The sequence below is a fragment of the Lathyrus oleraceus genome, chromosome 7 (genome assembly GCF_024323335.1).
Source record: "Lathyrus oleraceus cultivar Zhongwan6 chromosome 7, CAAS_Psat_ZW6_1.0, whole genome shotgun sequence".
Lineage (NCBI taxonomy): Eukaryota > Viridiplantae > Streptophyta > Magnoliopsida > Fabales > Fabaceae > Lathyrus > Lathyrus oleraceus.
In genome coordinates, this window is record NC_066585.1 from 241,626,998 (window position 1) to 241,640,885 (window position 13,888).

The following is a 13,888-nucleotide window of genomic DNA, read 5'->3' on the forward strand; positions in this document are numbered from 1 at the left end:
GCTCTGTCACGATCCGATCAATCTCCGCCCCCTGGCGAGCCTGCTCGACACGGAACTGATCCATGTCCATGGGTGTCCATCCAGCAGAGGAGGCTCCCATACCTCGGTGGTGAGAGGTGTAAGGGTGAGGAACACCCTTCTCCCTTTCCGGTGCATCTTCCTCCATCGTTTCACCTGCACGAAAATCATCTTCTCCCGCCTCTTCGGGGTTAACAGAAGTATACAACCAATTCTCATTATTATCAACATTAGTTTTATCAGTGTTCGGTAAGCGGAACAGCCGGCGTGCCCGGCTTACCAACACATACCCATGACGGCTTTGTTCGAGCATTCCTTGCGTGCACAGGGCATTGAGGTCAAGCTTACCCAACGCCTGCATCGGGGTCTCTCCGTCCAAAACCGGCCTACACCCACACCATTCAGCAATTTGTGTGATCATACCACCCACTGAAATGGCACCTGAGCTGGCACGCCCCATGGTACCTAAATGGTCGGCGGCGAATGCCGCCACATTCACTGGTTCCTCATTAACCATAGCATGCATCAAATATAACTCTCGCTTTGCCGCTACACGTGTACTATCTCCTCGTCCGAACAAGGTGAACGCTAACCCTTTTTGAGCATATCGGAAACACGGGTTTTGAATCCATGATGCCTTTGCACTCCGGGGTTCATACTGCGGTAAACCTGTAATAGAAGACCAAAAGGAACCTGCAGAAAAGTCATTTGGCACTGCCCCGGATCCTACCAATGGTAACCGGAGGCATTGCCCAAGCTGAATAACCGACATCGAATAGTCTTCGTTATAAAGTCGGAAACTCATAGTACCAAAATATTCATAAACATGACCAGTCCAATTCTTTTCCAATTTAAATTTAACAGTGCTTAGGAACTCTAGAGTGATGCGTTCATAGGAAGGCATGTCAGCATTCATAAATTCAAAAATACCTAAATTGTGGAACATTTGAGATACATCATCTAGAATTCCTAAAGCACTCATAGTATCATCACAAACATACCTTGTAGTTACAAGCTTCCTTTTAAGGTGAGTCTTGTATCTTTCAACATGGTCATCATCCTCAAAAATGATTCCGTGTGCATTTGGCATCCTCCGGGCCCTTTGTCTCGGCCTTGAGGTCTCTACCACAGCCTTTCCTCGCTCGGCTCTTTTGGGGGGCATAATGGTCACCTGAAAAGTTAGCGGAAAAAAATAGTGGAGATAGAGAAAAATAATACTGTCACTGTGTAGAGTGCGAGAAACGGCCCAGCTTTTGTGAAGGAACTTTGAAAAAAAAAGGTTGGATGATGATGAAATATGAGGCTTAAAGTGAAGGTGGTTATGGAGTTTGAGAGGTTTGAGAGAAAAATAGGGTTAGAGGAGATGAAGTGGCTGAAAAGTGAGTGGGGGAGTGGTAAAAGGTGTTTAAAGCGTGTGGGCCCCACTCCAACGTCTCTAAAATTTAAAAAAAAATCTGAGTTACGCACTGCAACACGGCCCGTGCTAGCCAACACGGCCGGCCGTGTTGCACCCCTGGAAAATGTATGGGGATGAGGCCATATGATCAACACGGCCCGTGCTGGCACACACGGCTGGCCGTGTTGCTCCTCTGGAAAATGTATGAGGAAATTGGTAAGCCATCAACACGGCCCGTGCTAGCCAGCACGGTCGGCCGTGTTGCCTTATTCTGTCTTGCACTTTTCTCTTTTCAAGTCCATAGTTGAACACCTTAGTTGTTACCCCATTCAAATTTTTCACCTTCACCAGTAGCACACTGCGACTACCTACAAACATTCAAACTCAAAAATAGAAACACAAAAAAGAATTCATTAGAGAGAAAAATTGAAAACCCGTGGGTTGCCTCCCACGAAGCGTTGCGTTTAACGTCGCATGGCTCGACGGTTGTTCATCTCATTCTGTGAGACGAACAACATGTATTTGACCGATCTCTTGCCCTTGGTAATACGGCTTTAACATCTAACCATTGACTTTGAAGGTATCCCTGTTTGCTTGATTCTTTAATTCAATCGCTCCATGAGGGAAAACTTTGTGAACAATAAACGGGCCTGACCATTTGGATTTCAACTTCCCAGGGAATAACTTTAATCGAGAATTATACAAAAGGACCAGTTGTCCTTCATAAAACTCTTTTCTCACTATCCTTTTATCATGCCATTTTTTTGTTTGGTCTGTATAGACCTTAGCATTCTCATACGCACGATTCCAAAATTCTTCTAATTCGTGGAGCTGAAGGATCCGAGAACTTCTTGCCTTGGATAAATCCATATTCAAAAATTTTGAAGCCCAAAATGCCTTGTGTTCTAATTCAAGCGGTAAATGGCATGTCTTGCCATAAACTAACTGGTATGGTGACATACCAATTGGCGTTTTGAAGGCCGTTCGGTAAGCCCAAAGTGCATCATCCAACTTGCTTGCCCAATCCTTGCGAGATGAGTTTACGGTCTTTTCAAGGATTTGTTTGAGTTGCCTGTTTGACACTTCCACCTGCCCACTAGTTTGAGGGAGGTAAAGGAGGTCGGACAAATCCCTTTATCACTATGTGTATAAGAACATCGCTAATTTCTCTTAGGAATGAGGATCTAATAGTGATGATGGGAAATTCTTGATATTCATACATGGGATTAATATTCTTTTGAATGGCTAAGGAATTGGGATTTAAAATTGAATGTTAATGATTTCTGGATAAGGAATTAGGGGAAACTACTCTTGAGAATCATATTGGATCATTCTAGCATCGATGTTATGAAATAAGGATTAAGTTTATTTCAAAGCAATTCATACACCCCGGACCTAGCATGCTTAACTTTACTGCGTTAACTATTCTCTATTTTTCCTTTATATTTTACAGAGCGAATTTACTCTTCACTTACCAACCAAAGGTTCTTTTGTTTAATTGAATCATTACCAACACTGATAGTTCCTACGCAGTCTTCGAGATCGATACTCAGGATAATTCATTTTCATTACTACATCGGTAAAAATAGTGGTGAGTATTCCCGCCTGTCACGCGGGTGACCCGGGTTCGATCCCCGGCAACGGCGCCAAAAACTTGATCGTGAAAATAGCAAGTGTATTATTTTTACTCACACTTGATACATTCTCAACAATAAAGACGGAGTAAAGGACAAACAGAAACACTTTTACGAGACCTATTGATAGAAGCAGATGAAAGTTTCATCAACACAAGTCAAATGTCCAAAGGGTTCAGCCGATGATATGTTTGAAGTGAATAGATGTTTAGAACAAGAGAACAACAAAAGTTGTGGTGAACTAAATGCACCTGATGATCTTGCAAGCGGTTTTGTGATCTTGCTAAGTTTTATCAATGAAGTTCGGACACTATATAAGTTGATATCGGATAAGATAGATATCCAATACCACGATAAGCCATTAATTAAATTAAATAATATAGGATATGATACGGATTGTATATGAAAATTAAAATTATACATCTAATTAAATTATAGTATAACAAAAACCAAACAAACACATTACTGGATTGTTAAAAAACGTGAAAGGTCTGAAAAAGGAAGGAGCATGGGTCTAAAACTTTCATAATGTTATGTAAAAGGAAAATAATAATTAATCTGAATAAAAGCACTATGTTCATTATCTTTCTTTTTTAATATAAGCCAAAAAGCACTATGCTACATTTTTTTCTCTTTTTAAAAAATAAATACAGGAGCATAATTAAATAGAATAAAGAATTGTTAAAAACTAACAAGACCCTACACAACTATCCCTCTAAAAGTGACTGTCTCAAAACACCATGAAACTAATCAGAAAAATAATGCTGTACAACAATGATGATAGCCACTTCCACCATTTATCAAGAAACATGTGTAACCATCTCTCTGCAAATATAAGATAAAAAGAATAAGAAAAATATGAGTTGAAATTCAAATAACATAATCTCCTTCAATATTAGGAAAGAAAAACAAGTCTTCAAAAAATTACAATACCATTTCCAACTTGAATCTATGGACTCTCATCATCTGAACTAAGGTCATCTATCCTCCTTTCAGCTATAGCTGGAAAAAGCCGCTGACGATAATCAGAAGGTGATGGACGCGTATCAGGCGGAGACAATCCCCTTGAAGTTTCTTGTTTTCGAGGTTTTGCTGGTTTCTTCTGTGCGTCTCTCACCTCTTTGCACACCTTATCAAGCATTATTAAAAAGTCTCTCACTATTACAAACAATCGCAAGCCATCATCCTTTGCAGCATTCCCGTGAAAGTAATCGCCAGTGCTCTTCACCAGAGCCGTGATTTTCTTCTCATCTTCAAGCAGTTTCATAACATCAGCCTCCGCATCCTGGACAAAACTTTCCACTGTCTCGCGAAACCCTCTATCGTCCTCCACATTCTTCAGGTTTTTGCTCAGTAAGTCTTTGGCTTTCAAGAGACCGTGACCAAGTTTGGCCGCAGTTGCTGTTAAGCTATCCGCATCTAGAACAGATCCTCTTTTAACATTCTCAAGCTCACTGCTCAAATGTGAAACCATCTCAAGACCAAGTTCGCGGTAGTGGTCTTCTTCTGTTTCACGCGCATTATCCTTATCCTCAAGAAGTTCATCTGTTTTAATACCCGACAAACCCTGGCTCTCTTTCGCTGCTCGAGCAGCTTTTATGCCCTCGGAGCGGATAATCTCTTGAACAACAAAGTGTAAGAGTGTAGTCTTGCCGTCGGTTCCTTTTACATCAGATAATTTCAAAAGTGTATCAAGTTTAAACGCTTGTGCACCACCACGGTATGTTCCGTCGTTCATACGATTTCCAGTTTTTAGAACAGCTTCAAGAAGTTTGAGGAACAGACGGCTGTTTCTTAGTTCCTTACAAGCAACCTGACACACCATATGAAAGTTGCTCAAGGATCAGATATTTTTCCAGGTGAGAATGTGATGAAAAGAACCAGAGCAAGGGTGGTGTAATTTAAATCATACATACCTCTAAAACTGCAAAAGACTCCTTAGTAGTAGTGAGTTCCTCTTTAAATGTTCCCATGAAAAGCAGTGCCTCCATTCGCTTAAAAGCAAAGGGAATGTCAACCAAGGCTTTAAGGAAACGGTCAGCAGGCCCAAGTTGAGACAGATCACCACTAAAAACTCGAAGTTTAAGTTCTTCGTCTGATGTCGGTGCCATCTTCAACAAGGTTTGAAGAAATTCCGACGGTAGCTCGTTTCCTGATCAGCCAAGGACTGGTTAGAAAACATTTCATACAAGTGCAACAAGAGACGCCTAAACAATTTAGCTTTTCTAATTTCTACGTATACTTTCACCATTTTACGCTTATCAGAAAACCAAGCAAGGAATCAAAAACCAAATTTTTCAGGAAATATTCATCTCAACAACCTAGCCAGATTAACCACAAATTATCCTCGACTAAACATTATGAAAATCAAATCAAAATAATTTTAGAAGAACAATATGCAAGACTAATAAATTACAATACTACCACATTCTATTCTATCGAAGGGGACAAGAAATGGTGCTAGTTTATGAGAGTCCACATGAGATTATAACAGTTATGAGCAATTTCTTTGAAAAATTAAAGGAACAAGAAATCACCTTCATAGAGTGCATCGCAAACTTCTTCCATTGTCACATTCAATGCTCGCAACAGAATTAATAAATTTTGTGCTCTCTTTTTGTCAACGATCTGGATATACTGGGGTGAAGGGTCTTGGGAGGAGGAGGACTCCTTCTGTCGTTGACCATTGTTTTTATTTACAGCATTATAACCAAAAAGTGTCTCTATCATCTCTTCGTTAAACCTGTCAAATTTTGTCATTGAGGAATATTAGCCACTATTGATAATTTATCATCCATGGTCAACAAAATAATTTGGGATTTTATTCCTTACTGGAATGATCCGGATTTGATCTCATTCCAAACCATTGATTGATCTGAATTAGCTTGAACCTTGTCCCAGAAAAATGGCTTTAGTTTGGCTTTAGAACTATCAGCTCCAGCTGCTTCAGCATTCAGTGAAGCTTTGGATCCACTAGCCTTCGGGCCAATTGGTGGTCGAGGAGGAGCTACACCGCTTTTAGGAGGAGGAGGAGGTGGACGAGAACCGGGTTTAGCACCAAGTGGTGCTGGAGGTGGTGGGGGAGGAGGACCGGGTTTAGCACCAGGTGGTGCTGGGGATGGTGGAGGACGGGGTTTGGCACCAGGCGGACCAGGGGGTAATGGAGGACGAGGAGGACCAGGTGTGGGACCAGCTAGTGTTGATTGTGGTGGTGAAGGAGCAGCAGGAGGTCGAGCACTGCCAACACTAGACTGTTGAGGAGGAGGTGCAGCAGCCGCAGCAACAGCACTATTGCTAGATGGCCTAAATGAAGGTGGCTCCGGCGGAAGAGGATTCATCCTGCCTGGAGGAGGTCTTAAAGGTGGCATTCCAGAATGGATAGTTCCCCCTCTCCCGGAAGGAGGTTTCAATTCAAATGGTGATACGGAAGTAGCAAGAGCTCCTATTGATTGATTTTCTTGCAGTGAGGTCTTCTTGTTATCTACTAAATTATTACTTGATGACTGAAACCCATGTTTCTCCCCTTTTGTCGAATTTCCAAAAGCGTGATTGGAAGGACCTGTAGGATAAATCAATTTTGTCACAAACTAGTACAACACATTAACAAAGTATGAATGAAATGTAATATATGATATGTACCAAAAGAATAGTCATTCATGCTCAAGCTGAGAAGGGGCCTCTCATCATTACGTCTAAGCCGGGCATTCTTACGAAAGCATAAAAAGAACAATGCTGCAGCTATAAATATCACTGATAAAGTTATTACTACAGAAAGAACAACTGTTCTCTTTTTACTTGACTTATCATCCTCCCCGTTCGTGTCAGGAGATGGAGGAGCAGAAATATCCTCAGCTTCTGGCGGTGTCAGCTTGGGAAAAAATGGGGTTGGTGACAAAGGAGGAGACGGAGGTTGAGGAGGTAGAGGCACTGGAGTAGGCGATGGAGATATACTAGGTCCAGGCGATGGAGTCGGACTGGGCTCAGGTGGTGGAGTGAGACTAGGTTCAGGTGATCCAGCTGCAGGGCCTGAACTAGGTGGTTCTGATATGTGCTGGAGCAAAACACGGCCCGGATTTCTTCTAAGAATACTGGATGAGGAAAACAGATATCCCGTATTAGTGACATGCCATATCTTGGAATCAACCTCTTCTCCTGAGACACGTAATTGAAGATTATTTTTTCTCAAACAACGAAGAAAGTTTTCCCTAACGTGAGGATGGAAAGCACCATGCAATTTTTGGATTTCTGTTTGTGAAAGAGGTTGAATCGTGGAACTGAGTTTATTGGTACTAGCATAGAATTCTAGTGGGTGGCATAAATCACGATATCCAACCTCTTCCTTTAAATGAATAAAATCTTCGCAGCATGTGGTCCATAATGCCTTTGCCTGCAGTCATGAAACTTGCAACTTTTAGAGTTTATGAATCCATTAATTGAAACAACAGTCACTGAAGTACGACAAATAATCATAGAACATTCAAGGCCCTGTAATATAGTGTCAGGTGACCTTAATAATTACATAAAATTATAAATTTATGTTTTTAAATAAAAGTGATCGTTTACGCTAATCATACGAAAGGTGGGAGAATTTCAAAGTGCATTTGATGCATTCATAGATTAAAGTATCATATTTCTTCATCAAGTTCATGTGTTTCCCATGCAAATATAGCACAAGTTAATATCAATTACTGGCATTTAGTCTAATGGAACGCATATACTCAAGTAATCCAATGGCAAAATAAAACTAAAACTTTGCAAATACAAAGTTCTGCCTATCCTTAAACTTCAAAGCAACCAAAATCTATATGCATATAAAGCTACCAAAATCCCAGTAACTAGTGAAAGAGCCTTACCGTGGGCTTGTCGAACAATCCAGATGCCGAATCAAATAGTTCTCTAACAAAGCCATCTGGTGTTTCCTTCTTTACTATAAAGCTAACAGCTGCTACAAGATGGAAAACTAAAAAAACACAAAAACTAAACTTAATGACAACCATATATCTCTGAATTCCCATTCCAAGTGCTTGGTGTTTTTCTCATTTCATCAAAGAACTACACCTCCAACCTTCATCACTAAGAAACACATTAAAAAAAAAAAAAATTCAATATCCACCACCAACCCACTTCAATTCCTTTGCAGAACACAACAATTATGCAAAACCCACAAAGGGTTTCTGATAAAAATCAAACTTTCAAAATCAAACAACAAACCCCAGAAAATTTTCCCTCTCCAAAGATTCCAACTTTCACCTAATCAGATCAAGTGCAGACAAAACCCACCTCAAATAAAAGAACAAAAACTAACAAAAGGGTGTTGAAGCATCAAAATCGAACAGTACGCTAAGAAACAAACCAACCCTAGAACTACAAAATACAAAGTTGAGCTCGAAAGAAAGATTCAAAAAAGGGGTTTTTGCGTCAAAGAGGATCCGAACTAAGCAGCCACAAAAAAAGATTATTTTTTTGTTTAGTTGACCATGAAATGTTGAACGAAGCAATGTTGTTTTGTGTGAAGTGCGAGTTAAACCAAAAGGAAAGACTTTTGATGAAAGGGACTAAAAAGGGTATTTCGGAGGAAAAGAGGAAAAATCTTAAAGCACTACGCGTAAAGAAACGTCTTGGGAGCAAGGGTTCTAGATTCGGACATTGACAAGCTGCCACTATCGCTTACACTACTCAGTCTTCGTTTTCGAGCTAACATTGATTAATGGTTAAGTTAATAATCATTCAAATATTAATTAAATATTAAAAAAAAAACATTTTGTATGAATCTACGGAGTTTTAGAATTTCTTATTTTTTTCAAATTACAATCAAGATTTTATAATTTGGATATTTTTAAGATTCTGAATTTAATATTTTAATTTATTTTATATAGTTATAATATTTGAAATAGCTTTATAAATTTTAACAAAAAAATTGAAGTTAAATATTAAAAAAGAGAAAATGTTTGAAGATAATAAATAAAATCAAGGATTTGAATAAAGAAAAATAAAGTCAATATAATTTTTAAATTTTTCAATAACAAAGTGATTCAATTTATATGTCTTGTAAGTATTGCATGTCATAGTATTTTTCAATAAGACTTGAAGACACCCATATTAAATATAGATCAGCCTAGCCATGTAATTCATATGGGTTTTATTACATCAATGAGAATCCAGCAAATATTTTTTTGGTACAAATCCCTATAGCAAAAAATTCAAAGTTAGATGACGTATAATTTTCTTATAATAATTAATTACTTCATAAATATAATTATGGATCTGGATCATGTGTGGTTGTTTATCTCCTAAGTATAATTATGGATATGGATCATCTGTGGTTGTTTATCTCATGTTGTCATTTTGTCATTAATCTTAGTTTTTCATTTATCTTTTTTCTTGCTTCAAATTTAATTTGACTTATTCATTTATTTTTCATGATATTTGGTCAATTAGATCATCAACATGATCTAATTTCAAGTGTTCAAAGAAGATGTTTTAATGAAGGTAGAGTCGTGTTCAAATAAGAAAGAATGAAAAATCGTCTCAAAAGATTAAGTTATAGATGATCAAGGAAAATGGTATAATATGATATCTCATCATTATATATCTTAAGTGCTAAAACCATCTTAAAAATAATTATAATATATCATACAAATTTCATAACTTTGCATGTTTTTACTTTTTCATCTCAAAAATATTTGTGTCATGACATATATCTTATGCATACTTTTAATGAATGATGAATATATTTTAATGGTTTAAAGGGATGTCTTAAGTTACTTAATGGTCTTGTGTATGATACTTTTTTAATTTAGAATTTTAAAATTATTTTTTAAGGGGTATTGTGTACGATACTTTTTAACTTAGAATTTTAAAATCATTTTTTAAACGTCAATTTATATTTGGAAATTTTAAGGTGTCAATAGATTGATTTGATTCATCCATTGATCAACATTATTTATTTTTTGAAAAAAAATTTACTTCAATAGATTGAAAGGACTTTACAATCGATTAAAATAGTTACAATTTTTAAATTTTGTAAACGTTTCAAAGGGTGCAATCGATTGCATATATTCCTACAATCGATTGTCACCATGAAAACTCAGAAAATATTTTTACTGATTGCATCTTTTTATAGCTCCTTCATTACATATTTTCATATCACTTTCACGCCTTATCATGAATCATCAAGAGGTTTGTCTTGATTCAAAGTGGTGTGAATGTCAATATAAAAGGAGAAGTATTTTCACCTAAAAACATTCACCTCTTTCAAAAAAAATCCTAAAATTTCTCACTGTATTTCACTATTTAGCAAACTTTCAAGCATCAAGAACTCGTTCATTATTTTCATAAATAAAATAAAGGTTCTAAAGTACTTAGAAAAATTATTTGTGAAATATATATTGATTGAAAGAGAAGAAAACCTGCAAATTAGGATTTAGTATCATCCTTTTGCTACAAATTCTCATTATATCAAAAACTAGATACTTGTGCGAATACATTGTTATCCAGGATTGTTGGAAAAAAAAGAGTGAAAAATAGAAGATTAGTTTCTTTTTCTACTTTGTAAAATCATAAGGAATTATGCTTTATTGATTTAGTTAGTAATTTGTGTATAGAGGTTAGGATTAAGCTTGTAAAAACTACTAACAAATAGTAAAATCTCTTACATGTGGTAAGGGGACTAGATGTACTCTCTAATTGTGAGAGGAACTGGGATAATCCCTTTGTGTTCTTTATTTTCTGCATTTTATAACTTTCATAACATACGCCAAACCATTAAATAAAGCCACACTTCATTAAAACTAAAAATTGTTCAAAGTACCCCCCCCCCCCCTCCCCTCCTCCCCCTCTTAGGTGCACTTTACACTTACAATTGACATCAGAGCAGGTTAAGGTAACATGTTCCTTAATAATCTGGAATGGCTTCCGCAAATCCAATTTTCAAAGATGGTGGTAGCAACAATAAACCTCCACTAGTTTTTGGTGAATACTTTGATTTTTTGAAAATTTTGGATGAAGGCACATTTAGAAGCACAAGGAGAAGAAATATGGGATGCGGTAGAAAATGGTCCATTTATTCCTACTAGTGTTGTTAATGGTGTTGTGACAACAAAGATTAAGATTTTTGATGAAGGCATATTTAGAAGCACAAGGAGAAGAAATATGGGATGCTATAGAAAATGGTCCATTTAATCCTACTAGTGTTGTCAATGATGTGAAGATTAAGAAATATGACAACAAAGATTGAGATTTCATGGGATGAAGATGATAAGAAAGAAATCAACCTACTTCAAAGTCCACTTAGCATGGATGAATTATTTCATGTGTCTCAATGTACAACGATAAAACAAATATGGGATACATTGGTGGAAACTCGTGAAGGAACCGCTGAAGTAAAGAGATCAAGATTGAATACTTTGATTTATGAGTTATTTAGAGTGCAACCCAAAGAATTAGTCCTTGAATTGGAAAAGAGATTTGTACACTTGACCAATCACTTTATCACTCTCGGTAAGACCTTTACTAACAATGAACTTAATCTTAAAGTGATTAGGTCTTTAACCAGGGAATGGCAACCAAAGGTGGCGATAATATTTGAAAAGAAAAGTCTTCCTACCATGACATATGCATCCTTGTTCGGAAAACTTCAAGAACATAAAATTGAACTTGGAAGACTAGAAAAGCATGAGAATCAAGAAAATAAATCTAAAGGAATTGCTTTGAAAGTTAATTCAAAAGAAGAACAAGAAGAAGATGCTCCGAAAGAAGATGAAAATTGCATGCTCCTTGTGAAAAGGTTTGGTAAGTTTTTTTGGCAATAATGATACATCCTTAAATTGTGCAAAAAGAAATATTTTTTTAAGAAAAAGGATGTTTTTACTTCAACATAAAATGTCACATGCCATGAATGTGGAAAGCAAGGACACATGAAGACGGATTATCCAAAACTCACCAAGAAAAGTGGCTTCAAAGGTAGAAATGAGACAAAATCCAAAAAGGCATACATTGCATGGGATGACAATAAAGTAAGTTCATCATTTGATTTAGAGTGTGAAAAATATGCAAATCTTGCATTAATGGCATCACACAATTCCGATGATGAAGATGAAGAGGTTAGTAATGAAATTTCCTCTTATGATAATGATGCTCAATGAGCAATATATGAACTACTCGATGAATGTAAAATTTTGTATAAAACGGTGTCAACACAAAAGAGGGGGGAAAATTATCTCTTTAAGAAAAGATTGACACCATGGAAAATATTTTAAAGTTGAAAAACAAAGTTATGTTGAAAAATAAAATCAAAATTCTACATGCAAAGACTGTGAGTCACTTTCTTTCCGAATTGTCCAACTGAAAAGAGTTCTTGAAAAAAATAAAAAGGGACAAATTGGATTAGATGGTGTTCTTAGTCAAAAAATATATTCTAATGACAAAAGTGGACTTGTTTATTCTAAATTTGATAAACCAAGTTCTACCAAAAATATCTTTATTAAGGCTAATGACCAATACACAAAAGAGAAAGTGAACAAAGTGAAACATATTCATCATTATCCTAAAAAGAGATTTGTCAAGAAAAAATCGTATGTTGTTATATATAGAAGTAATTTTGTTCCTACATGTTTCTATTATGGTATAATTGGTCACACACATAATGCTTACTATCTAAGGAACTTTAATGTTACTAATGGGCATTATGTGTGGGTCAAGAAATGAACTAATTATGAAGGATCCAAGGCACATTTGGTACCTAATAAAACTTAATTTATTTTGTAGTTTTGCTTGAAAACCACAACAAATTTATGGTATCTTGATAGTGGTTGTTCTAAGCATATGACGGGAGATATCAACAAATTTTTATCTTTAGTCCTAAAACTCAAAGGATATGTCACTAATGGGGACAACAACTAAGGAAAAATTCTTGGCATAGGCAAAGTTGATGAACCACCTTTCACGTCCATTGAAGATGTTCTTTATGTTTAAGGACTAAAGCATAATCTTCTATGCATAAAGGCTTCAAAATTAAGTTCACTAAGGATGAATGTTTGATTAAAGATGAAGCTACTCATGAGGTAAAACTCAAAGGTAAAATAATTAATAACATTTTCATGATTTATTTAGATGATTTATCTTTGAAAGTAAAATGTCTCGTGGTAAGCAACAATAATTCATGGCTTTAGCATAAAAGAGTTGCCCATATTCATACGGAACATTTAAACAAACTAGTCAAACATGATCTTGTCATTGGTTTACCAAAGATATAGTTTATCAAAGATAAATTATGTTATGCATGCCAAAAGGAAAGCAAACCAAATCAATTTTCAAACCAAAGAATGTGGTATCAACTACAAGGTCAATTCAATTATTTCATATGGACGTGTTTGGTCCATAAAGAACTAGAAGCTTCGGAGTTAATAATGTATATTTAGTTATTGTTAATAATTTTTCTAGATTTTCTTGGACACTCTTTTTAGTGCAGAAAAATGATGTATTCAAGGCGTTCAAGAAGTATGCAAAGCAAGTACAAAATGAAAAATCACTAAAGATTGCATCAATTAGAAATGATCATGGAGGAGAGTTCCAAAATGCATCATTTAAAGAGTTTTGTGAAGAACGTGACATCTTTCACAATTTTTCAGCACCAAGGACTCCACGACAAAATGGAGTGGTGAAAAGAAACAATAGATCTCTAGTGGAACTTGCAAGAACAATACTTAGTGGCTCAAGTCTACCAAAGTATTTTTGGGCGGATGCGGTTAGCACAACATGTTATGTAAGTAATCGGATCATCATAAGACCAATCTTGAAAAAGACTCCATATGAACTCTTCAAAGGAAGAAAGTCAAACATT

At 36.4% G+C, this 13,888-nt stretch overlaps 1 protein-coding gene across 1 annotated transcript; it reads right to left on the bottom strand.

Moving 5' to 3' along the window:
- Nucleotides 1-3,601: 3,601 nt before the first annotated feature.
- LOC127100396 (formin-like protein 5) lies at nt 3,602-8,750 on the bottom strand. Its single transcript, XM_051037547.1, has 7 exons — nt 7,902-8,750; nt 6,688-7,435; nt 5,881-6,607; nt 5,586-5,791; nt 4,965-5,200; nt 3,982-4,861; nt 3,602-3,873 (listed from the first exon to the last, which is right to left on the bottom strand). Exons 1-6 carry the CDS (start codon nt 8,061-8,063, stop codon nt 3,998-4,000), a joined length of 2,943 nt encoding a protein of 980 aa, XP_050893504.1. The 5' UTR covers nt 8,064-8,750; the 3' UTR covers nt 3,602-3,873; nt 3,982-3,997.
- Nucleotides 8,751-13,888: the final 5,138 nt, after the last annotated feature.

What these genes read in the sequence shown, in the direction of transcription:
- LOC127100396 (XM_051037547.1), bottom strand. Translation starts at nt 8,063, where the DNA reads ATGGGAATTCAGAGATATATGGTTGTCATTAAGTTTAGTTTTTGTGTT. An exon ending in ATCAAATCCGGATCATTCCA is followed by an intron (nt 5,792 to 5,880) that starts GTAAGGAATAAA and finishes AAAATTTGACAG; the next exon opens with GTTTAACGAAGAGATGATAG. An exon ending in AGTCTTTTGCAGTTTTAGAG is followed by an intron (nt 4,862 to 4,964) that starts GTATGTATGATT and finishes ATGGTGTGTCAG; the next exon opens with GTTGCTTGTAAGGAACTAAG.